Genomic DNA, 27,301 nt, shown 5'->3' with positions numbered 1-27,301 from the left:
AGAAATTAAAGCCTTTCGGTACAACTTTGTAGCACAAGAAAGGCAAAAAGTATTCTGGCCATAATTTCTAAGGTAATAGTCCAAGCTGGCCAAGTTTCAATAGAAAATAATAGAATAGGATTCCGCGTCCATTGGAAGTTGTTGTGAGTAAATCGATTGAGTTTAAATGCATTAAAATAAGCTAGACTTTTTTACGCGCTTTTTTATAACATAAAGCATTTTGGCCATAATTTGTGTGCCCATAGTTCGATCTTCCAAATTTTCAAAAGAAAACAATACGACAGGATCCCGCGTCGAATGGAACTTGTTGCAAGTAAATCGGTTGAGGATAAGTATCAAAAAAGTGAGCTAAACTTTTCGCACTTTTGGTGCGCGAGTTAACGACGGTGTCACCCGGACATGGCAACAGTAAAACGATGTCATCAAAACATACCACCACGGCAACAGTAACATCGAACGGTCAGCAGAAATGGTTTTGGCAACAACGATATCGAGGGCGATGGACGAACTTCGGACCGATCGGACGAGGCAGCTGAGTATGCATTTCCTGCTATGGACAAGTGAACTGAGGTGTAATATCAGAAAGGGCAATAAATCAGTCTTAAGTTAGCATTCAACGGAATAGGTTTTATTTTTTAAAAAGACTACCGAACCCCCAAGTCTTTAACTGGCGCCCGAATAGGGACTCGCGAGCGGGAAGTGAATAAATCGATCGTCTTAGGTGACTGTGAACTGTTAAGTGCCAGTGTAGTGAAAATCTTAAAAACTGAACAACATCAGTACTCCCGGTTCAAAGAGCCGCACCACACCAGCGAAAGTAGTTTCATCACGACGTCGAGAAGTGGATCGAAGGACACCGAGGATAAATACCAATCTGTGCTAGGAGCCATAGTAGTGAAACCAGCAAAACGGAGCTCTCCGACACACCTGCCTTCGTTCCCCACGTTCAGAAGCGAGTGCCACCTAATCCAGGAAGTCCAACAAGGGTCATGTTGGCTTTACTATTTACAACATTACTGACGCAGACATGGACACTACAAATACAACGACTGGACCAACCAATTTATGTGTACGATCATGGTGTTGGTAGGATTCAATTGCGATCTAATTATTATATACATCATTTTAGTATAGACGCTTTAAAACACCATATAGATGATCTTACACTCAGGAAAATGGCTCTTACAATTTTCATAGGACCAATCTTATGAGAACATTTCATAAGAATGGAATTATGAAAATCATAAGACCTTGTTTTGACAAATTCTGAATTTATATTGGCTATCCAGCGAGATGCTTTCTTGAGGCGTTGATAGGCGTGTGATGTACAGTCCCGATTCGCTGGTTGGGCCACGACCTCGGCCCAACTAACGAATTCGGTTTTTTAGTTGGGTCAACTGACAGCCATTTGAACACGTGTATTTTGACTTGAACATCACAAATGATGTCCAGTGACGCCCAATCCCGTTTTTCGTGTTTACATTGAATTTTGACGTACGGTTGCTTTTTAGTTGGGCCACGGCCCAACCAGCGGAGGCCCAACTAAAAAGTGACCCAAGTATTAAGATCCCAACCAGCGAATCCCGACTGTAATCACGCGCCTTCTAATCTCACCGTCCACGGTTCGAATCCGGGTTACATTTTTTTACATATATTCAAAATATTTCATAAGACCGTCTTATGAAATTAATTCCATAAGAAAAACTTATGAAAATCAACACATTTTCTTATGTCGCAATTTCAAAAGAGTATCTTATGATGTTCATACGACCCGTTTCCTCAGTGCAGGGAAAGATTTGATAACATATAAAAGAATCAGTTTTACAGTATCATTGTACAAAAATTTGAAGAAATTTAAAATTCATTGTCAAACATTATTCTTACAAAAAGACATAAACGATGGGATGCAGTCGGTACTGTTTGGAAGTTTATAGCTGATTCTCCAGACGCCGACGATTTAAGATTAATTAACTCATCCATCAATAATTTGGTTTATAACAATAACGAGCAAGTAAAAATTAATCGAGAAATAACACTCCAGTTGAAAGAATCGGTATTTAAAACAAAAGAAGCGATTCAGTTATTCAAAACAAAGGCTTCAGAACTGTATTCCATTAACATTCTTTTCAATCTCAAAAATTTAAATGATAAATTGGAGAACATAATCGACACCATAATGTTAGCTAAGCTAGGTATCTTGAACGAAAAAATTCTTACAAAAAAGGAGATAGAAACGTTAAAACGAGATTTGGACAAAGAAAATATTACATTTCATTCATCATCGGAAGCAGTCGCATATGCAAAAACATCTATAGCCACCAACCAACAAGAGATCGTGTTATTCATCAAAATGCCAAAATTAGATGAAAGAGTTTTCCGGAAGATTCGTGTATATCCCACCTTCCATAGCCAACGACAAATCCACACGAATAAGAATCTTTTCCTGATTTGCCGTTCTGCGAAATTCAGTGTTAAAACATTGAACCCCACTATCTACGACCGAGCAGATACTGAAATAGCGGACTCCACTTGTGTACCAAGTAACTTCACTCTTTCATCAGATTGTAGTGCTACGGAGAGGATCTTATCCGGATCATATTTGATCACGTACGATAACTGTACAATACGTATTAACAATATTTCATATACTGGAAAAATCCTAAACTTTACTGGAAATCCCATACAACTACCATTGGATGGATTATCTATCACTAAAAGTGGGGACATACTTAATCTCAGTATGGAACACCTTCACAACATTCAATTGGAGACTCGGAAGGACTTGGACTTACTTCGCTTGGAAAGTAACAGTGTACAGTTCCCACACTGGTCAATTCTTGGAGGAGCAACCATCCTCCCTATCATAACTATCGCTGTTCTCTTTCAAGTTTTCTTCCGCAGGACAACCCAACTCAAGTTACAAACAGACATAATGGAGCCTGTTCCCCATTCTACCAAACCCCCAAGTCTTTAACGAACCCCCAAGTCTTTAACTCGCGCACACACATACATACAAACACAGAGACATCATCTCAGTTCATCGAGCTGAGTCGATTGGTATATAACACTATGCGTCTCCAGGCCTTTTGTAAAAGTTTGGTTTTGGAGCGAACATAAAGACTTTTCGTATACTTTGTAGACAGAAGACAAAAATTGTGTTTCGGCCATAACTTTCGATCCCTTATTTCGATCTGGCCAATTTGAAATAGGGAAACAATGGGACAGGAATCTGTGTCGAATGCAACTTGTTGCGTGTAAATCGATCAAGGTTAGGTGTCCGAAAAACGGGTGACATTTTTTTTGTGATTTTTCTATTAAAAAAAGGTAGTTTGGCCAAAACTTCCGATCCCATAGTCCGACCTGGTCAATTTTCAATAGGAAACAATGGGAAAGGATTCTGCGTCGAATGCAAATTGTTGCGAGCAAATCGGTTGAGGATAAGTGCCTGAAAACGAGTGACATTCTTTACGCGGTTTTTACGTATAAATTTGAATTTTAGCCATAATTTCCAATCCCATAGTCCGACCTGGCCAATTTTCAATAGGAAACAATGGGAAAGGATTCTGCGTCGAATGAAATTTATAGCGAGCAAATCGGGGATAAGGATAAGTGCCCGAAAAATGAGTGACATTTTTTTGCGTCGTTTTGTGCGCACACACACACACACACGCACACACAGACATCACCTCAATTCGTTGAACTGAGTCGATTGGTATATAACACTATGGGTCTCCGGGCCTTCTATAAAAAGTTTGTTTTTGGAGCGATCATATAGCCTTTACCGTATCCTTAGTATACGAGAAAGGCAAAAAGGTAGTTTGGCCATAACTTCCGATCCCATAGTCCGACCTGGCCGATTTGCAATAGGAAACAATGGGAAAGGATTCTGCGTCGAATGCAATTTGTTGCAAGCAAATCGGTTGAGGTTAAGTGCCCGAAAAATGAGTGACATTTTTTACGCGATTTTTACGTATAAATTTGTATTTTGGCCATAACTTCCGATCCCATAGTCCGACCTGGCCAATTTTCAATAGGAATCAATGGGAAAGGATTCTGCGTCGAATGCAATTTGCGAGCAAATCGGTTGACGATAAGTGCTCGAAAAATGAGTGACATTTTTTGCGTCGTTTTGTACACACACACACACATACACACACACACACACACACACACACACACACACACACACACACACACACACACACACACACACACACACACACACACACACACACACACACACACACACACTGGGGGCAGCAGGGACTTTGTCCAAGGGCTTGACGACCCCTCCCCATGGCCACTGCGAGTTAGACCGGGACCATCGTCCCTAACCCCTAATCCCAAGGCGTCAAGCGACCCGTGCCGAGGGGATGCATGGCCAGGGAGGTGAAATAATGAGCTAGGCCTTTAACGGAGCCTGTGGGGTACCTGGGCACCCTCCACAGTAATTGTCCCTTACCGCGTTATGCTGGGCTCTGACGTGGTGGACCTCTTTTCCCGAGCAACTCGTGGGACCAAAATGGAAAACCAAGTCAATTCTTCAATTAGTGGTAGTAGTGTAGGCGACAACCCCTTCGCAAGAGGTGGGTTGTTCAGGTCTCCGCCTAGGAGGCCAGAGGCAATAGTCGGCAGCTCAGTGCGCAGCGCCAGCGTGGGTCACTCAACCTTCCTCTCGGCTATAAAAACGCCGGTAGGGGTTATTGACGGCCCATGGCTTGTGGAGGCGATGAACCGCAAACGCGATGGGCTTTCGGCCTTCGAGGTGGCGACGGAACAGCTGGACGCCATCATCGACTTTGCGTCATCGAAGCATAATATCAGCAAGGATCTCAAGAGGAGCTTGCAGAAACTTCGAAAGTCGATGCTGGACGCCAAGCTGGAGAGGGCGGTCGGGACGGCCAAGTGTAAACCCGTGAAATCGGTGGAGTCGAGGTCTACCCAGACTGAGGCCCAAGGATTCGCGGACTCGGGCAAGGTCGAATCGACCGAAGGCGTGCCAGCGAAGACGGTGGTGCCAAAGTCTACCCAGACTGAGGCTCAAGTATTTGCGGGTACGTCGGGGGTGACTGCTCCAACGGAGCAGACACAAAAACGTGGGAGACAGTCTCCAGGGGATGAGCTCCTTAGGGGCCGCTCCAAAACGCGGAGGGTTACTACCCCGAACAAGGGTAGTGGGGCTGGGAAGCTGAACCCCGGTCAGGTACCTCCAAAACCGGGGGAAGAAGGACCTGGAAAGGTCCGTCCACTCAGGCAAGACGGTGGTAAGGGGTTACGGCAGGCTGAAAGTTCTCAGCCGCACCAGACCAGGGAAATAGAGGGGAATGACGCCTCCTGGACCCTGGTCAAGAACAAGAGGAAACCGAAGACGTCAAGGGCCGAAAAGAAGGCCCAGGCGAATGAGGGTAGCAAGAAGTCTAGGGTAGGCGCCAATCGCTCCAGGGGCGATGCCCTAGTCATCACGGCGGACGAGGCTAAGTACTCGGATGTTTTGAAGGCGATGAGGAGTGACGTCAAGCTCGGTGAACTCGGCGCCGACGTACGTCGAATAAGACGTACCCGGATGGGCGAGATGATACTCGAGCTGAAGCGGGGCGTCTCGCAAAAGGGCGCCGCCTACAAGAAGTTGGCGGAGGAGGTCCTAGGCGAGACGGTCAAGGTGAGGGCACTCACGACGGAGGTGAATCTAAGGGTTAAAGACCTGGACGAGATCACTGAAGTCGAAGAGCTCGTCACGGCACTGCGGCGACAGTGTGAAGTGGAGACGCCCACCGCAGCCGTTCGGCTACGGAAAGGTCCGGCAGGGACGCAGGTAGCATTGGTTCGGCTATCTGCAGTGGACGCCTCCAAGGTAGTCAAGTTAGGGAGCGTCAAGGTGGGATGGTCGGTATGCCCTGTGCGCATATACGAGCAACCCGAAGTTTGCTTCAAGTGCCTGGAACCGGGGCACAAGCAATGGGACTGCAAAGGCCCTGACAGAAGCATTCTCTGCCGAAGCTGCGGATTAGAGGGACATAAGGCACAATGCTGCACGAACCCTCCCAATTGTTTGATTTGTTCCAGCAAAGGCGTTTAAGCGTGCTGCAAAATCAAAATGCAGGTAACGCAGCTGGCTTGCTCGGCCTCGCCCGAGTGTTTGGTGTGCGCAGGTTTAGAAAACGGCGGAACACGTGTTGTTCGTGTGCTCACGTTTTCGCGCAATGCGTGACCACATGCTTGCCACATGTGGTCTGGACACTACCCCGGTCAACCTAGTTCGGAGGATGTGTGAAGATGAAGTTGGCTGGAACGCCGTTTTATCGGCTATCGCCCAAATCGTCTCGGAGCTACATAGAAGGTGGCGCGTGGACTCAAGGATGGCTAGTTCCGGCGCAAATACGAGGTGGTACAAGGGTTCGGAGTCGGCTTCATGGGTCATACCGGTGCCCTGTGGTCGAACTCGATCCTTTTATCGAACAAGTGGCCGCGTGAAGAACAACATGGTATCGTCGTTTTCACGGCGTCGGTCAACCGGGCGGGTTCCGAGCCCGAGGACGGAAAGGGGTCCTCGTCAAGGCTGGGGCAGGCATAGGCACCGCGTCGGCAAGTCCCTCTGTGTGCTGGCGAATAGGCCCTATCGCAGAAAGGTCAATTTGGGGTGCACGCGGCATCATCATTCCTGATACCAGTCGTGCAGAGGGAAGCAGGCGCGAAGTCGACCCTGCCCACCTTCCGAGGACATAGGGCGTAGTTAGGCCACCTGGAAAGCCGGCAATGCGCTGGCACGATACCATGGTGTTCTTCTAAAAAAGCGAGTCACGATGTTCGATGCTGCAAGGACACGCAGCTAACCTCGAGGGTGCGTCATGCACTGGCCCCCCTTTGAAGCATTACTTTCTGGTTGTACCGAAGGGACGATGGGCTTGGTGACAATGGAAACGGTTTAGCTGGTCGGGGATGCAGTCCTGCCTCCCTCATTGGAGGTGGCCCCTAACCCAGCACTTCCTGGTCAACCCAGGATGCCTGTTGAGCAGATTCCCCCTCCATTGTTTAGGAAGAAAAAAAAAACAAAAACACACACACACACACACACACACACACACACACACACACACACACACACACACACACACACACACACACACACACACACACACACACACACACACACACACACAGACATCACCTCAATTCGTCGAACTGAGTCGATTGGTATATAACACTATGGGTCTCCGGGCCTTCTATAAAAAGTTTGTTTTTGGAGCGATCATATAGCCTTTACCGTATACTTAGTATACGAGAAAGGCAAAAAAATAAAACTATTGTTCAAGCGTGCTATTCGTGAGAAATTTTCGTGAATAAAAAATTGCCCAACTGACGATCTCTCCTCCGATGATTATAGGATGTAAACAAAAAATATTTTTTTCAAAAATGGTGACAATTCATTTTAATCAATGCAAAAACATGCAAAATGATCGAAAAATTGTGATTTATTCCCCAAAGAGCTTTTTGACCTTTTTAATGTGATTTTTTTCACTATATTCTATAATGAACGAGAAAGGCATCATTACTGCTAGGTGGATTAATCTGGGGTTTTAAAATATTTATCGGAGCAAATGCTCCTCACTGAAAAAAAATGAAATTGTTTTTTTTTTGAGGGATCCCTTACGTAATAAATGTTCTACACCCAGGTTTTTTTACACGGTTTGGTTTTTGTCGTTTAAGACCTTCAGCGTCAATGAAGCAATGAGTTAACCCCACGAAAAAATTCACAAAAAAATTAAATAAAATTCAGGGGGTATTTAAAAAACTAAAAACCACGGCACGGCGATCAATCCCGATAATATCGATATTGGCCGCAAAACCCAAGAGCAATGTAATAATGTTACCGCTTCTTTGCACACCAGTTCTCCTATTCGCTCCCGCGAGTGCTATATTAAACAGTAGATTCGAGAGTGTATCACCCTGCTTTAATCCATCTAAGGTAACAATTTACGTCGATATTTAATCCGCAACCCTTACACTTGATTTCGATTCGTCCAACGTTATACGAATCAGCCGTATTAGTTTCGTCGGAAAACCATGTTCAAGCATAATTTGCCATAATTCATTCCGTTTCACTGAATCGTACGCCGCCTTGAAATCAATAAACAGATGATGTGTCTGCAAGTTGTACTCCCAGAATTTATCAAGGATTTGTCTCAGGGTACACATTTGATCCGTCGTTGATCGGCCCTTACGAAAACCTGCTTGGTATTCGCCGACGAAGGACTCTTCAAGCGGTCTCAATCTATTGAGCAGAACACGGGACATAATTTTGTACGCCGAATTAAGGAGGGTTATTCCTCGGTAATTGGCGCACTCCAGTCTGTGCCCTTTCTTAAAGATAGGGCAAATGAGGCCGGCCAAGCAACTAGCAGGCGTTTCCTAGTCTTAGTCTATTTTCGACATAATATGGCGCAGAACTTCATAAAGCTGCTCATTGCCATGTTTGAGAAGCTCAGCCGAGAGCTGGTCCTTCCCCGCAGCCTTACTGTTTAACAGCTCTTTAACAGCTTTTTTATCCTCATCTAGAGTAGGTGACTCCATAGCTTGTCCATCGTCGCTAATATTTATTCTGTTCACCAATGCACCGTCACTTTTACTATTCAACAAAGTCTCGAAGTGTTGCTTCGACCTGGCAGCCACTTCGGTTTTATCTGGCACCAAATTCCCTTGCTGGTTGTTGCACATGGCGGGAAATGGCGCTGTCTTCCTCCGCATGCCATTGACAGACTCATAAAACCTCCGCATATCGTTCTGCTCCATTTTTTCCTGCGCCTCACTTATAAATTGTTCTTCGTACTCTTTTTTCTTCCTGTGGTGGGTTCGTTTTTCGGCTGCTCTTGCTTCCTTGTACCGATCTTTATTCGATCGGGTACCCGACACCAACATCCGGCTTCTGGTAACGTTCTTCTCGTCTGTCTGTCTGTTATTTTAAAATATTATTGCAGCATCTCTACTTAGCAAGTTCACAAGTTAGATAAAATATATATTTGAAAGTGGTACGTTGTATTTGATGTCATCTAATGATTGGAGTTTTGGAAAATATCACTGATAAATAAGATGATTAAGTTGTATTGTACAATTAACCACCAACGAGCATGTCAGTTGGCCATTTATTTACATACCTTCAACAAGCCACAAAATTTACGGACACCGAACACTCGCTTAATCTGTTCATCGTTACTTACAGGCCTCTCGGTACGAGCTTTTCAACGGTTCGTTCCACTGGTTAATAATTGATAAAAAACCAAACATCAACAACGCCACAAGCGCCACCGATGCAACCGCCGAAACGATAGCACTGGCCGCATCCGACCCGGAACGATGGACGCGGGAGTACCGATTACGGTCCGAACACGGCCCAATCCGCCGTACGGTCAACACTTGCCCATTGGAAAATTGTACAAAGCCATCGAACCCTCGCGGTGAACATTATGGTTCAAGTATGGGACGCTTGGACCGTGAGCTCGATGCTGCCGCCGATGATGACGATGACGGTAATGATGGTGATGTTGGTCCTGCTGCTGCTGCTTGTGATTATTACTATGCTGGTCCGGCTGATGGCGATGTTGTTGATGAAACTTTCGGTCGGTTCCAAACAATGAACATCAGTATCAACGCGGAAATTACGTTGGTAAAAGCATTGGAGGCAGATGCATCCTATCGGACCTTTGCGCTATTCGATATATGGTACGTAATAGGCAGAACAAAAAGTGCATCGTTTTTTCCTTGGCCGCATAGATTGGATGGTATCCTAGAATCAAGCCGCATTAGAATAAGGAAAGCTTAACCACTATCATGTGCGTTGTGGTAGGGCTTTCATTACATTGTTTCAGATACACATGACGAGCAAAAATTCAAGTGCAAATGATTGTTGATGAATATAAATTTGTCGAGCAAAGGCGTAGCTTGATCAATCAGATCCGATATAAGTTTTTTTCTAGTGAGAAAAATTCTTAACTTCCTGTGAAGTGAACATTATTATACATTCTACGTAAGATACACTACATCATACAAAGGAAGCTTTGCCAGTTTTTAAACGAAACTACAAATGAGGAATGCAATCGTGTAGTTGATTAAGAATAAACAAACTTTTGTTCAAGTATCGCGAAAATCGTTGGAAGTCGACATCATTAATGTTATATCTGTTGAACATGTCTCCACAAACCACGAAGCACATGAGGGTCAATCTTTTAAAGTATTCTAGCACTAGTATGCTTTTATTATAATAATTGGTTGGATTAAATATACCCAGGTTTTTTCACACGGTTTGGTTTCAGTCGTTTAAGACCTTCAGCGTCAATGAAACAATGAGTTAACTCCACGAAAAAATTCATAAAAAATAAAAAAAAATCAGGAGGTATTTGACTGTGAAAGTTCAAGTTAACCGAGAAATTAATGAATTCCAACTGCGTAAAAAAACCTGGGTGTAACATGAAAAGCGCAGTTTAAAATATAAATTATCTTTCAATGCCACAATATAAGCTATAATATTCATTTCATATCAAATGCTTATGTTGTACGGCATTCTCCGTGCTAAACAGCAAATCATTTTCGGAACCATTAGTAGCCATAAACGGTAGTTGAAGCCTAATTTGATCCCCAATCACTGTTGTCGTTGTGTTTGCGCTTCCAGGAACCCAGGCTTCATTAGTGGAGGTCAGCTGAACGTAACCGCCATGGGAAATTACACCGCGGATCAAGCCTGTGGCGGAAACGATGTTGGCGATGCTGGGCTGCTGTACGTGCGTTTTCGGGACAGCACCGTTGTGCGCCGTAGAAACATGAACGGGCTTAGGCTGAAGATTATGACCGTTGTAACGCAGAAGCCACGGGAGCCATTTGAAGAGTACCTGTCGACGCCGAAAAATACACACCTGGACTCGGTGCATCGGTACAACTTCGGGTTGATGAGCTATTTGAAAAACTATTTCAATTTCAGGTGAGTGTAGAAAAACCAGTTTCAGCGGAGCAAATTGTGATCAAAAGTTTAATAAAACACATAGTTCAGTTAACTAAAATTAAATATGTTGACTAGGACATTAGTTGGAAAATAAAGACTTTATTGCATCTAAAACACACTCCGCTCGCAGTACCAATCTAAAACTTGATTTCATGATGGGACTATTATTAGCAATTAATTCAACCAGTGTGGCAGCAAAATATGCTGAATGAATAAATCAAATTTATTATGTATATTCCCAGTCTTAAATATCCCTTGCGAGACCATGACTCTACCAGTTGTAGTACAAATTAATCTATAAACCAAACAGCATTAACTTTTCCACCTTCCATAAAGTTATTTATGGCACCATCAGTGTGTCTCAATAAAGCTACGGCCCCGGTCTATTCATCTTTCACACATGATTGATGATGATTATGGACGATAATGATGACTTGAATGTGCGATCATCATGACATTCGCCAGCAGCTGTGCTAGTTTTTCATCTCTCTGCAGTATCCAGCTTCCAGCAGCGACAATACAACCTTATCAGCTGGAAAGGGTGGAGAAAAATCCGTGTCCCAGTTTTTCCCATGCTTTCATTTCGTACCCAATCTGTTATCGCTGGACCGGGGCCGATGGACCAATGACAATGGACAGGACACAGTATAGAGCCAGCGCAAAATTGATACCGTCAACTGGGGGGAAGATGATCATTTTTAAGACAAAACATGCAATAACAATGTGTGTTTACATTTTAAATCGAAACAAATATTTTCAAAACATGTACTGCTATACGTTGCAATAATCAACAGCTTTAGTTTTCTGAAATGCGTTCGCATTTATTAAAATAAATTAAATTATCACACATTTTTTGAGTAATCTGGTTTGGGGTGAAGTTGATCAAGACAGCTCTACTAAAATCATTATGACCTAGTAGTCAAAATACACTAGGTTATTTGAATGAATGTTGAATTTACTACGTAAAGAAGTCTACGAAGTCAATATTTGAAACGAAAATAGCGTCATTTATGACTATCTCTCTTTCTTCCACAAAATACATTTTCATGATTATAACCGAAAAATTCGGATTTCTACCTAGCGGTAACATTACTTGAACAAAGAATATTGTTGACTACCGTTTCATGAAAAAATTAGGCACTTTTGACTGACACATCAAATGATCATCTTCACCTCAATGATCATCTTCCCCCCAGTTGACGGTACTAATAAAATATACCATCACATACGACGAGCCGATATCATTTTCCCATTTTCTCCCTGCCATATAGCTTCATTATGAGACGAACCAAGAGCTGGGGCTATCTGCGGAATGGGACTTTTGACGGCATGATTGGCGCACTGGCCAGGCGGGAAGTCGATCTCGGAGGGTCGCCGATGTTCTTCCGACAGGAGCGGCACCGGGTGGTCAGCTACACGACCCGTTCGTTCATAGAAAGGTAAGTAATAGAACCGAGAAATGTTTGTGTGAAGGATTTGACAAAATGTTCCGACAATGTCGTTGATTCATTCTGTGACATTTACTATACATTATTTTAACCCTTTCCTTCCCACGACTCTTTTTCATGGATTTCATTGGGATGGAAGCACATTTGAACATAGCTGAACAAACGAAATAAAAAAGTTTCAGAAGTAATTCAATAGCTACTTAGTTTTTAATAGTTTCAGCAGTTCAGTAGTTTGCTGTATTTCTTTTTATTGATGAAACAATTCAATGAAGGTGAACGGTGCAGTATATATACATAATGGTGGAGTTCTCTCTCGCGGTTACGTGAGTAAGCATGCTTGCAAACAGACAGAATACAGCGCATTGTTCTTTTTTACAAAAGGTTATGATTGTGGCTGTAAATATGTTTTCAATATTTTTGTAATGGTCACAATCCATAACTACATCTATATCAGAGTTTTGTTTGTCATAATTTAACTCTAAAACGGTTTGACCGACTTGCGAGCGTCGACCAATTCTTCTTGGGCTCCACGTTGTTTATCCACATTAGCAGTAGACCTGTGCGCCGGTCATATAATCAGCGGCGGCGTAGTGGTCACTTTTGCCCCGGCGGCGGCGTCGGCGTGAACCGGCTTGGATGAAAAAATCAATGGCTAAAAAAATCAATTTAACCCGGATTTTTTAATTCACTCGGTTTTGATTCACAAGGTACAAATCGCTCGTATAAAAATCGACTTCAGTGGATTAAAATTGTAATATTCGATCGATCGTCAAACAGCACATTCCATAGTAAATTACCAGCGAGACTAAAAAGTACCTCAAAATGTTATTTAAATTGAAACTATTTTATTATTCTTTGATTTTGATGAAACGAAATTTAACAACGAATTCTGCTTCACTATTCGTAACCCTTGAGCAATATTGAGAATTAGACTTCGGTGTCATAGGACTAATTTGTTAAAATTGTTTTCAAAAAGCTTTCCTAATTCAGAATTTTGAATCCAGTCGATTTACTTCTCAATATATATCTAAATTTCAGAAAAATTCTAACTACTATTCTTTGAGTTACATATACAATTGGGCAATGTCTGAGCGGCTGCATATCTAATATATTTAGAGAATTTGCAGTTCGTTCACCTGCTGTGACCCTTCGATCCTGGAAGGACATTCACGATGGAATCCACTAATGACAACCACAATGGACAGTTTACTCCCCACCTCGCGTTCTTGTATGCACAAATCTCAATAGAACATAACTAAAATGAGCTCTCGCTGAGTAAGACGATGACTTACCAAATTGAATATTTTCCTTAAAAGTTGGTTAAATATGACTAAAAAAGTTCTTGGTGGGTTCCTGAAGAGAAACTACGATTTTTTTGACGTTTCATTAGAAATTGCTTTGTAAAACCCTATAAGAAATTCTGCGGAAACTCATATAGGCATTTTTTAAAAAACCATTAAGGCTCTCGTTGGGAAAATCATTTAGTAAAACCACAGGTAAAACCATAGAATATTCTTTCAGGATTTCATTTGGAAATTTATTAAGGAATGAAATAGTTTCCGAAAAAATCCTGAAACAATTTCCGAAGAAATTGCTGAAAAAATCTTCGAAAGGGGTTCGAAAAGGACTCCGAGGGAATAGCGAAAACAGTTTATAAAGACATTTCTGGCAAAAATTTGGAAGTAATTTTCAAAAGAACATTGTGTAAAAATACTTCGTCCGAACTTGGCCAACTTCACTATTGATCCCACGACGGACTTCCCACAAATCACACCAAGGAAATACAAAACCGAACACTACTAAAAATCCACACATATTTATTGGCAAAAATCCATAGATTTAACTTATGATGTACCGTGCTGTGCCCTTATTCCGTTCACCTAAGACAATGCGCTATGTCTAAAAGCTCTAAAAAATAGCCGTTTAGTATTTTGAAGCTGCAATTTCGCTACATAGTGTCATTTGCTATATACAATTGAAAATAAAATATGTTGGGATGCATTCATAGACTTAGGCTCCACTAGTGAAAAAAACATTGACAAATTATGTGGTCCTAACTCCAATCATCTGAAATGGCATTGTTCCTAATTCCGTTCATTCGTGTTCCTAATTCCAATCCCCCGAAAAACATTTGATTTCTTGAAGATGCTGATACCAGGCATCATTTTCTCACAAATCCATCTTTTCATTTATTATAATATTGCAAATAAAAAGCTTAAATGTAATTTCCTTCCAAATTTGAAATACAATGAATGATTTTCCTTAGTATAGCCAATTTGACTGTTTTTCCTTTGTTTCAATTACCATTCGAGATATATTCAACATGAACATTGATGCTAGCTGCCCCGTTGCATCAGGTACCACAGAGAAGGCCAGATACTATTCCTTATCAAAGTTTTACACCTTATCCTCAACGTAATTTTGACTAGAGCCTGGATACTAGGCCTTTAATTCTGACCTGAACCTTCCAAAACAATGTCTCTGTTTGTTTGGAATTGTTCGTACCACTGTTTCGTTGAAATTGAATATTCTTTAAAGTTCCGGTTCTTTATAGTACCGGATAACCCTACTTCTACGAAGTATTCACGAATTTCGGTAAAACATAACCTTATTTGCAGCTCAGAGAGGGCAGTGTTTTTTTTATAGAAATTCGCCAAGAAATTTCCGGATAAAGCTTTTAAACAAGAACGCCACAATTATGGATTGTGCTGTTTAAAACTGTCCGTATTCTCCGGACACCCTTTCTTAACATTGTCCAGCATTCACTTTATAAATCATCATTAAATCATTAACTGAAAAAACTGTATTTTCCCGGCACGACTTGAAAAAGGTTCCATAACCTGTCGTTAACGGAATTCCTTTCGGTCTGCCTGCTTGCGGGATAGAATTTCAAATGTTCACCATTCACCACTCATATGGCTTCATGTACGATGTACCTTTTCTTGCTCATAGATTAGATTCTCAAACACAAAACTTTCGGAATCCATCCTCCAAACCCAATGAACGGAATAAGGAACGAGTAGATTTAGATGTACCCTTATTCCGATCATGATATTTTTCACTTTTCAGCATTTTCTATCGCGAAAATACAGGCAACAATTTGGTAATACGCTATAATGTTACCTGTTTTGTCTTGTTATGCTGCTGTGTTTGAAATCCAGGACAAATTTTCACTTAAAAATGCTTAAATATTATGACAGACGTTCTTAGCAAGTGGGTTAATGAAAACAGTCAAAATGGCGCTCGTAGTGACGACCAACAAATTTTGTTTAAATTTTCACTATTAATCGCTAAAAATGACGCTGGTTTTCATTTCATTTCATGCATACATAACAATAGAAAAGTATAAGGATATTTTTCTGCTGTTTGTAGACAAAAACTCTTTATTATTTATCATTTTGTCTTGCGTGAACGGAATTAGGCGCTGATTGGAATAAGGGCACAGCACGGTATATCAGCGCACACATAACCATTCTCCACGCGAACTACTAATAAAATATATATCCAAATAAACTTAATGTGTGGTCTCGAATTAGCAATTATTTAATTTATGTGTGGTTCTATATCGATTATATTAGGGTTGCAAAAATTTATAACGGTCACACATATATCTTATATAGATATTTTTGGCAGTGAACAAGCTTGTTTCCTTGCTAAAAGTAGACTCGTTTATTCGTCACAAGGAACAAAGGTTTGGGCACGCAAGCCTTGCTTTTTATATGTATAGGTATTTTATAATTTTGCCCGGAAGCACCGACTTCAAAAATAGATTACATTAGGGAACCGAAGGGACTCCCGCAGAAAAATAAAAAAGAATCTTTTCACTAAATTTCGAAAAAATGTTCTAGGGAATTCCAAGAAGAATTTCCGAATGGTTCCCAAAAGCAATTTCCGAAGAAATTTCTTTGAATGAATTTCTGAAGAGATTCCCCAAAGAATCAAAAGAAATGAAGAATGTTTCCAAGTAACATTTTAAGTTTTACAACGCTCTAGAAGACAATAGTTTACTCTTCAAGAGTGTTATAAAACCTGCATAAAAACAAAATGTTACTAGGTTTGAGACAGAATTACTGAGGGAAATGACCAAGAACTTCTTAAGTTCGGTAACGGAATTTTCAAAGGATTACCCGTAGAAATTCCAGAGGAATTACTTAAGGTAGTTCTGAAAGAATTCCAACGTTGTTTTTTCTAAAAAAAAATCCGGAGGAATTCCTAAAATAATCCTCCATATTAATTTCCGAAGAAATTCCTAAGCAAACTTTTAAAGACTAAACATATTTCCGAAGGAATCTGTAACTGAATTATAGAAGCAATTTTTAGAGAAATTCTAAAATATTTTCCGTCGATATTTCAAAAGCGATTTGCGAATGATTTTCGGAAGGTACACCCGAAAGAATTTCTAAGGGAGTTACGAAAGAATTCCTAAAGGATTTTATGAAGAAATTCCTGAAGCAATTTCCTACGACATTGTTAAAGGAATTTCCAAAAGAACTAACCTTAACAAATTTCCTATGGTTTTCTTAAACAAAAGAATACGTGTAGGAAATTCTGACGTAATTCCTGAGGTAAATTTTAAGGAATATCCGGAAGAATTTCCGAAGAACTTTCTGGAATTCGTTTCCGGATTAGTTTTTGTAGATCTTTTTGAGGCAATTTCCTAGGGAATTTCTGGACGAATCTTCAAAGGAATCTTTGGAGGAAATTGCGAATAAATTACTGGGAAAAATCCCAAAGGAATTCTTGAAGAAATCTAGGAATTACATCAAAAATACCAGTAGGCATTTTCTCTGAAATTCTATTGAGAATTTCTTCGTAATTTCTTATAAGAATTCCTTCGGAAATTCCATCATAAAATCCTTCAAAAATACCTCCATGGATTTATCTGGAAATTTCTTTAGGAATTCTTTAGGAAAGTATGTTACTTTCAAAAACTCTTTTTAAGTTCCCTTAGGATTTATTTTTGAAAATTCATTCAGGTTCTCTTTTGGGAATGCCTTCAACAATTTATTTGGAAATTCCTGTAGTAAACCCAAAACAAATTTCTTCAAAAACGCCTCCAAAAATTTATTTGGGAACTTCTCCAGAATTTTATTTCTTAAATAATCAAAAAAATACCGCCCAGAATTCTTTCGGATATTCCTCCAGGGAATTCTTTAAAAGATTATTCGAAAAACCTCCGAAATTTCCTTCGGAGATTTCTCCAGATTTTTTTTTTCGGTATATCTCCCAGGAAATTTATTGAAAATGAAGTTGTTTGCAATGTAGTTACTTATTGAATTTTCGAAAAAATCTAAAAATAAACAACAAACACTAGAAGACTTTCGGAAAGATGAAGGCATTTTCGAAGAAATTCTTGCAGGAAGTTCCGGAAGAATTCCCGGAGAATGTTTTAAAGAAATTGCTGGAAAAAGTTCTGAAGAAATTCCTTAGGCAAATTTTGAATGAATTCCTTATGGATATCCAGGATTTTTTTTCTAGCGATTCATGAAATAAGGCCGTTACAATAATTTAATTGACATTTTGTCCTGTTGGTCTCCGAAAGGTCAAGGGGGGATAATAAAAAATAAATATAAATAAATAAATATTAAAATGAAAAAAATCAAAAAACTCCTCGGATTTGTTAAAGAATGTTTGTAAAATCCTCAAAATTGTCCGAATTTTATTTTGTTGCCCCCTCAAAATATTATTTTTTGGCAAAAAAATCCGAGGAGGAGGGAGACAAAATAGATTTTAAATATTTGTATCGGCCTAATTGCCGAAACAATTTCAAAACGAAAAATTTCCGAAAAAAATCCTACAAAATGTTTGAAAAAATTCTCAAAAAAAACCGAATGGAATTTTTTAAAGATTTCATTAAGAAATTTCCGCAGGAATTGCTAAAAACTTCCAAAGGAATTCCTCAAGGAGTCTGCGAAGGAGAATGTAGGAATTCGTGGAACAAAAATTTGAAAGCATTCCTTAAGCAATTTCCGAAAGAAATGCGTAAAGGATTTTCTGAAGAAATCCGTAATGAAAATTCTTAAGGAATTTTCGGAGAAATTTTGTAAGGAATCTCCAAAGGAATACCCAAATTCCTAATTTCTTATAAGGTTTTTGAAAAGAAACTTTTCGGAGGAATTATCAAATAAATTTCTTGATTTATTTCCGAACTAATTTCTGGAGTATTTTTCAAAGGAATTCATAAATGAATGTTTAAACGATATTCTCTGAAATTTCAGGAATTTTACAATAAGGCTTTTACAAAACAGTATTAAATAATTTCAAGACAATAAAATAAAATTAAATTTTCGTAATGTATGAAAATACCTGATGTTTTAACTAAATAATTTGACTAAATACTATGCAGCGAGGCGACAACGCCCCAGTTCTGGGTTACAATAACTGTGAATAAAAAAATAAGAACCGCTTTTAACTGATTTACGAGCATTTGCACAGCAATATTAGCTTTGCTGATGCTCAGCAAGTGGTTTTGTAATATTCAGAAATTGATTTCAAAATATAAATTACTTACTCGGGGGTCGGAACAAAAAAATCGGTAAAGCATTTACAGTTGGGATTTAAATAGTTTGCTAAATCATTTATTTATTTATTATCAGACTAAGGCCGGAGTGGCCTGTGCTGCACATAAAAGTCTTCTCCATTCAGCTCGGTCCATGGCTGCACTTTGCCACTTCGTTTGCTAAATCAGTTTGCCTTATAAGCCAACTATCCTAATAGCACAAATCTAAAAACAAAGAAAACTGATTTAATAAGTTGATTTAAATAAAAAAAAAAATATTGTCAAAATTACTAATGTGCAACTCAATTTAAAATTTCTAAACTGCAATAATTTACCTTCACCAATACCAGATCCTTTAAGAATGGGAACGCTTTGGGCATGTATCCAGGCCCCACAAAAGCTTATGAACCACAACAAACCCATTTTGCGAGTCACCTGCTAGTTTAGGTGCCCGACTGAATGAGGCCTTGGCTTAACGCATTCCAAAGATCAATTTAACAATTTATGTATTATGATATGGAAATGCTAATATCATCTTCCAAACTTGGACGTACATGTTCATGATAGCATTAGAGGCGAAAGTATAGAATTGATAGTTCCGTTAGGATACGGCAGGCATGAATGCAATGAGAAAACAGAACTGTGCAATAAAAATCCTATTCGACTAAATGCTGATGTCATATTAGAAATTTGGAGACAGTACTCGTCGATAGCAAATCCTTCCGCACGCGATGGCATATGAGCAAGTCAAACCACCTTCCTTTTGCCAGTGGAGATATATCAGCTTCCACACTGATATTCTTCCCTCCCCCTTCATACGGGAGCTTGGCAGAAGGAAGGTCGTGCGATATATGCCATCACAAATATTGCCCTCCGCTCGCTTTCAAATCGACTTCTATAAAAACATTCTTCATGCCTGCCGTATCCTAACGGAACTATCAATTCTATACTTTCGCCTCTAATGCTATCATGAACATGTACGTCCAAGTTTGGAAGATGATATTAGCATTTCCATATCATTGTAAATCGTTTAACTTCACGTAGAAGTAACACACACGAAATCATTAATTTAGTTAATTTATGTATTATTAGCTATACAAGATAAAGTCTCATTCAAACTCTCAAACTAATCATCCAACCTATTAATTTAAGATTTGACATTGAATTATGACGAGAGCCATCCTAACAGCATTTATGAACTGTCATAAGACTAGTTTAGTACTATTCCAATTAACTCCAACACCGACCTCTATTATTAGGCCGTTTTCAGTGTCTCGTGTTGGCTCGACTCGAGTTAAGTTAATTGATTTTTTTATTTCGATTAGTCATCGGCGTTGCAAAATTATGATCGGCGGTACGCCGACACAAAATCGTCGGCGGCGGCGGCGCGAGTAAAACCACCGGCGGCGGCGGCGTGGCGCGGTGGCGCACAGGTCTAATTAGCAGTTCAAAAATCCCTAACTATGCTATAAAAAATTCAAAAAGGGGATGAATCCTTGATTTCAGACTAAAACAAAAACTTATGTTTTATGCATGACAAATAAGAAAATTATTTGAAGGTTTTTATTGGAATCTTTTACTTGTCATAGAACCTTAATGTATTACCCCATAAACCCTCTCGCAGTCTTCGTGTAGCTCGGACACGTCAGTGCGGAGGCTACACCCCAACCCCTGAAGCTCAGATTCTGACACACAAGATTCAACCTCGGGCCTGACATTAGGGTTTTCCCTCTCTAGCATAGCATCCATCATTTTTGATGAGCTGCACAAGTTTAGGTACGGCAATACTGGATCGATACTGGCTTTTAAGCCAAAAGTCATCTAGTCAAATTAGGTTAGACCGAAAATGTAGTTTTGCCGAAAGCGAAATACAGCCAAAAGGAACATTCGGCCATACTGGTAATTTGCCTGAATAAGTTGTTTTCCCTAACAGGTCATTTGATTGAAAAAGTCGTTCAGTCGAATAGGTCATTTGGCAGAAAATTCCGTTTGGCTGAAGAGTTGTTTTGCAGAAAGGACATTCTCGAGCCAAATGGCTCTTTCTGCCAAATGACCATTCCTACCAAACGGCATTTCGGCCAATGAATGTCCTTTTCGCTTTCGTCCAAACAACATTTTCGGCCAAACTACATTTTCGGGCAAACCATTTTCAATCTGATAACAGTCTCGGATGTACGTTCAATTCGGCTTAATGGGATTCAGATAGATGACTTTGGCTTAAAGGCCAGTATCGACTTGTAAATTAAAGAGGTTACGAAATTTCGTTCAATGGTTGTTTGACAAAAAAGCCATTCCACCTTAAATGTCATTTGGATAAATCGGTGAACATTTTCGACCTTGTTATCCGTTCAGTAATTAACATTTGGCCGTTTGACTCGTTGGGCTGAACTACCCTTTCGGCCAAACGACTTGTGAGGAAAACGACTTTTTCGGCCAAATCACCAGTTTGGCCGCATTTTGCTTTCAGCCAATGATATGTAAAAGAATTTCTAATGGACAATATACTAGTCGTTAGATAAATGCAAGATATTTACGTTTCAGTTAGCGAATGCCATTCGATAACTGCAACGCATTGTAGACGTCAAGTGGTTGTCAGTGGTTGTCAGAATTACTTCTGCAGCTATTATCGACTTTGATATCGTTTTTGAATAGTTCTTTTTTCATTGCGTCCGTCTCGTCGCAACCATCGAGACGGACGCAATGAGAAAACAGAACTGTGCAATAAAAAATCCTATTCGACTAAATGCTGATGTCATATTAGAAATTTGGAGACAGTACTGTCGATAGCAAATCCTTCCGCACGCGATGGCATATGAGTTAAAGTCAAACCACCTTCCGTTTGCCAGTGGAGATATATTAGCTTCCACACTGATATTCTTCCTCCCCCTTCATACGGGAGCTTGGCAGAAGGAAGGTCGTGATATGTGCCATCACAAATATTGCCTCCGCTCGCTTTCAAATCGACTTCTATAAAACATTCTTCATGCCTGCCGTATCCTAACGGAACTATCAATTCTATACTTTCGCCTCTAATGCTATCATGAACATGTACGTCCAAGTTTGGAAGATGATATTAGCATTTCCATATCATTGTAAATCGTTTAACTTCACGTAGAAGTAACACACACGAAATCATTAATTTAGTATCGTTTTGAATAAGGGTATGCGATAACACACTTTTTCCTAACGAAACGAAACGAAACGAAATTTAAAATGTCTATGTTGATTCGAAACGAAACGAAACGAAATATAGATTTACTTTCGAGACTTCGAAACGATACGAAATCAGGGTCTATTTAATTCGAAATTTTTCGAAACGAAACGAAATTTTAATTTTTTTTCCGCGGAATTTTTATAAAATTAGTTTTCAATGTGTACGGAATTTCGATTTCACTTTTCAAAGTCAAATAACTGTTGTGCGACCAATAGAGTTATAATAAGAGGAGAAGTATAGCCTGTGATAAATCGCCTCGTTCCCGTTTATATACTATTGGTGTTAAGGCAATACCCCAGCATTTGTGCCGCTTTCAAAGCAAAACATCGTGGAGGTGCTCCCGATTCTGATCAATCTGTTCAGTTTTATATTAGTAAGTATATAAAAATATCTGATTATTCACTTGTCATAAGACAAGTGATGAACTTCTCCACACAAAAAAAATCATGTTAATAGAGATAAAAAAAAAAACTTGTCATAAGACGAGTTTGTTCAATCCCATTGAATTCCACCAATAATTGTACCTTGACAGATACGTCAAGTACGACTTGTCGATTCAAGTACGAGACACTGAAGACGGCCTTACTGTTGAGGTCGAAATACGTATCTGTCAAGGTACAATTATTGGTTTTATTATTATTATTTTTATTTATTTGGGACACTTCACACCGCAAGGGTGCATTCGTGTCTGATCTTCTACATTACTTATAGGTATTATGATGATCTTATCTATCGTTGTTCTCCTATTCCATTATTGTACTTTTTTTGCTTGTACTTCATTTTGCGATCCACCGGAGAAAGTCCAGCCTATTGGTCGACAACTCCTAGAGACACGATTCAATCGTTCAACTGTCGTTTACACCGATGGTTCCAAAGACAGCAACGGTTCTACAGTTGGTGCCGCATTCTTCAACAATGGGATTACGGGAACGTACAGCCTTCCAAAAGAATGTAGTGTTTTCTCTGCTGACCTTAAAATGGCCGCTACCATTCGTAAATTCAATAATAAACTAGTGATTCTAACGGACTCTGCTAGCTGTCTGATGGCGCTGGAGACTGGAAAGTCTCGACACCCTTAGATACAGGAAGTGGAGCGAATAGCTCAAAGCAAACCAATACGATTTTGTTGGATTCCTTGACATGCTGGAGTTAACGGTAACTCCGAAGCTGATCGACTAGCCAACGAGGCCAGAAGCCAACCAACCATCGACGTTGAGATCCCTGCTGAGGATGCGGTTAAAGCCATTAAAAAAGCAATACGCCGTCAATGGGATAACCAATGGTTTGAGTGCAGAGAATCGAAGCTGAGGGAAGTGAAGTGCGATACAATCAGGTGGACTGAGCGTGGGAGTGCCGGCGATCAGCGTGCGCTTACACGTTTGAGGATAGGTCATACACGGTTGACCCACACTTTTTTATTAAAGAAAGAGCCTCCGCCGGATTGTGACTGTTGCGGCTCGGTATTGGACGTGAAGCATTTGATCCTTGAGTGCAGAAAGTTTGACGAAGCACGACGAAAATACGACATCGGTACAAGTTTACGTGACGCTTTGGATAACAGCGAAGAAAAATCGACGAGAATGTTAAACTTTTTACGTGAAACTGGTCTATACAACAAACTGTAGAAAATTTGCAAGGAGCGAAGTAACGGCGCAGGAATCGACAATACTACACAAAGTCTTTCCCCAGTGCCGGCTGTTGCCGGTAATTCTGGAAGCGATAGTGTAGTAGTCTCGGCAATGGCTGGCACTGTGGGACAAGAAGTCCCACAGGTCAGAAAACTGGTGTTCCTTAATCCAAGCAAAAACTGCCGTGCATAATCTCTTTTCAGGTAACCCACAATACTGGAGGAGAGCTTCGTAATCGGCCCTGTCCTATGGGACACTCCGGCGGCTGATGAGGTACCTAGTATAAGAACAGATGATGAAATTCAAGGAAACAATTATTGGTGGAATTCAATGGGATTGTACAAACTCGTCTTATGACAAGTGAACACATTCCACTGAAAAGCTCAAAATAATTTTCTTTACAAAATGTGATTTTTCTTCATATTGACTTATCAGCGTGATTGTATGGTATTGAACCAACTCGAAATTAGAAAATCAATGCATTGATTTTATTTGTTATCCAGTGAGTACTCCGCCGTGCGTATACGCAGATAGAGAATTGGTAATAGCTTACATTTGCTCACTAGAGAATCTTGTGAACCTTTATAAAATGCACAAAAATATGTATTTCAGATTGTATTTCACAAATGTGACCGCAAAATTTTTACGGCAGCAGTTTGCCAGATATGAAATATTTTTTTCTTTCTCATACAAAAAGTTGTCCTTCCAAGTCCTTCCAAATTCAAACCATTTATAGGAGACTCGTCCCATAGTCTTATATACAATCAGCTCGACGAACCGAGCTATTGTCTGTTTGTCCTTGTATATATGTATGCCCTTGAATATGTCCTTGTATGTGTGCATATGAGTAATGCAAAATTGTTGCCAAATTTTCATCATCAACCATCATCAACCGACTTCAATTAAGTGCAAGAATCAGCTGTTATGTTCAGTATGAGCTGAAAGCAATCATGAGTAAAGAACTCTGCAATTTTAATGATCATCCATTCCCTTCTGGATTTGTGTTTTTGCAAATTTCATGCAAAGATCTAGAAATTCCCACAATTTTGCAATGTTCCGTAATTGTGCAAATAGTCAAAGAAGAGCTTAGCTTGGTTTACTGTACAAATCGTAGTTGCCAATCATTATTGCTTGAGAAACAGCAAATATGCAATGCTCACCAATTGTATACACCCAATATTTATTTTACACGGTTGGAATTCTTCGATTCCTCGGTTAAACTGAACTTTCACAACTTTTTAAATACCAGCTGCATTTTCTTTCATTTTTTGTAATTTTTTTCAATAGGGTTCACTCATAGTCGAGTAAAAAAAACCGTGCAAAAAAGAACTGGGTGTAATCTACTCTAGAAAAAAAAAAAGTTATTCACTTGCTTCGGAGTTTCCAATTCATGACCAATAATGATGTCAGTCATGTGCTTACAGTCAATTTATCCCTTAGGGCCTTCCTAACTCTTAAGCGGTGCTTACCCATGTCCTTAAACCTGGTTTGATGCGTAAGTGGAGGTGAATAATTATTAATAAACGGCGCTGAAAACAGACTTCAAAGGGGCCCTTGGAATCCACGACACGACTTACATCTTTGACAAAGTTATACTAATCTGATTCATATCTGGTTACATTAACACAAATAGGACAGAATAGTTAAAGATACTTTTCGTTTTCTGTTAGATATTTCTAACGAAATACTGAAGACGTTTTATAGAAAAAAAAAACTAAATACGTACTTCTCGACTCAGAACGGGTTATGCTGTAAGCATCTCAAATACCCATGCGAGCAAAGTCGTAGGATTGCCAATCCGGAGATGGTGAGCTCGATTCTCGGTCTGGTCAAGGATGTTTTCGGGTTGAAAACTTTCTCGACACCCTGGGCATATCCATTGTCTTGCCACACAAGATACATACTCATGCAATGGCGGACATAGAAAAGTTTTCAATTATTAACTGAGGAAGTGCTAATAGAAAACTAAGTTGAAAAGCAGGTCAAGTTGCAGTTGCAATGTAGAACCATTGAAGAAAACGAAGTAAGCGTTAATAGACAAATTTGTATAACATAAAGTTTTGAAAATAGTTTTATGATTTAGAACCGTTGTGTTTCAAAGCTCTGTACTGAACTCTGGCAGGGATGGGAAAAATCAAATTTTCGAAAAATCGAGGATGAACAAATTCACCCGCGATCCCACTTTTAAATTATCAAGTGATAAAAATTCGCCAACGATTAAGAATCGTTTGAAAATCGTATCTTGGTTTGAAGCATTTATCGTTACATTTTGAACTCTCTTTCCTAACTAGGGGGAATGACGGCTTTGGCAGCTTTTGTTCTATTATTGGCAGGGTTTTTTTTATGACTGACTAGGCTCAAATTTGGCCTAAACATTCTTTGCATATCAAAGAATATTGTGGCCAAATTTCATAAAATTTGGTCGACAAAAACCCCCTGCCAATAATTGAACAAAACCTGCCAAAGCCGTCTTTCCCCCTACCATAAAACCATAACGCCGTATAGAAAATATAACGGGACTGTTGACAATTAGCTGATATTAGTGAAGATTAATGTTTGAATAAAAATTTTGTGTTTATTATCGTTTGCGTACAAAATTTGAGAAGTTGTCGCCAGCGACAACTCGCCTACTGTTTTCACGTGAAAAGTTTTCATATGAAAATTGCAATCATTATCGTCTGATAATGATTCAGCACAACACTGCTCTCAGGTACGCTCAACATTAGAGTTTGTATCTGCTGTTTGGAATCTCTATCAGGCTGTATGGAGTGAGCGGTTCAAAGCTGTCCAAAGAAGATACGTCAGATATGCTTTGCGTCACCTTCCATGGAATGACCCGTTGAACTTGCCTGCTTACGCTGATCGCTGTCGGGTTGGATACTCTAGCTAAACGGAGGAATGTGGCTCAGTGTGTTTTAATTGCTAAGCTTTTATCATCTGAATACGATGCTCCTGAGTTGCTGTCGAGGACCTGTCCTGTCCTGTCCGAACGTTTAGAGCGCGAGCGCTGCTACACGAGGAGCCACAAGCTACCAACTATGCTGCAAACAGTTCCATTGTCGTCATGATCCAACGCTTTAACGAAGTGTCCGATGAATTTGATGTTTTTATTGTTTGACTACTGTAACGACCCCTTGGTCGGCGCGTCGATAAATACGGTGTAGATACGGAACGATGTCATGCAGCTACAACCAACTCACGGACGAACGATTTGACAATCAGCTCTTTGGCACAAACACACATCGAAGGCAAGCTAAAACTGTTTGATGGTACATGCGAACGATTGTTTTGTTATTTAACGAGGAATTTTTATAAAACAAATTATTTTGCTAATAAGTATACTAGATATTATACAGCTAGCGTGTAGACTCAGGTTTGGTAAAATTGGATAGGGTAAGATAAATGAAAAGTGAATTTATGCCTAAAATTAATTTCCATAATGTTGAGATAGATCAACCAACCCACTGTAGACTGCATTAGAGGTCTGTTAGGTGCCGGTATATAAAAAGTCAGTTTTCTATATTC

The 27,301-nt window shown here is 39.9% G+C and overlaps 1 protein-coding gene across 1 annotated transcript in view; it reads left to right on the top strand.

Annotated features, from left to right (window-relative positions):
* The first annotated feature begins 469 nt into the window (after window positions 1-469).
* The window catches only part of LOC134209359 (uncharacterized), a 137,730-nt gene continuing 110,898 nt past the window's right edge, over window positions 470-27,301 (top strand). Inside the window, exons 1-5 of the mRNA XM_062685346.1 lie at window positions 470-572; window positions 683-891; window positions 9,215-9,714; window positions 10,661-10,966; window positions 12,259-12,426. Coding sequence (XP_062541330.1) covers window positions 470-572; window positions 683-891; window positions 9,215-9,714; window positions 10,661-10,966; window positions 12,259-12,426 — 1,286 coding nt within the window. The remainder of the gene's footprint in view (window positions 573-682; window positions 892-9,214; window positions 9,715-10,660; window positions 10,967-12,258; window positions 12,427-27,301) is intronic.

Source organism: Armigeres subalbatus, chromosome 2, assembly GCF_024139115.2.
Source record: "Armigeres subalbatus isolate Guangzhou_Male chromosome 2, GZ_Asu_2, whole genome shotgun sequence".
NCBI classification, from domain to species: Eukaryota; Metazoa; Arthropoda; class Insecta; order Diptera; family Culicidae; genus Armigeres; species Armigeres subalbatus.
Note: the sequence above shows the minus strand (reverse complement) of the source record. Positions and strands in the feature narration are given on the sequence as shown.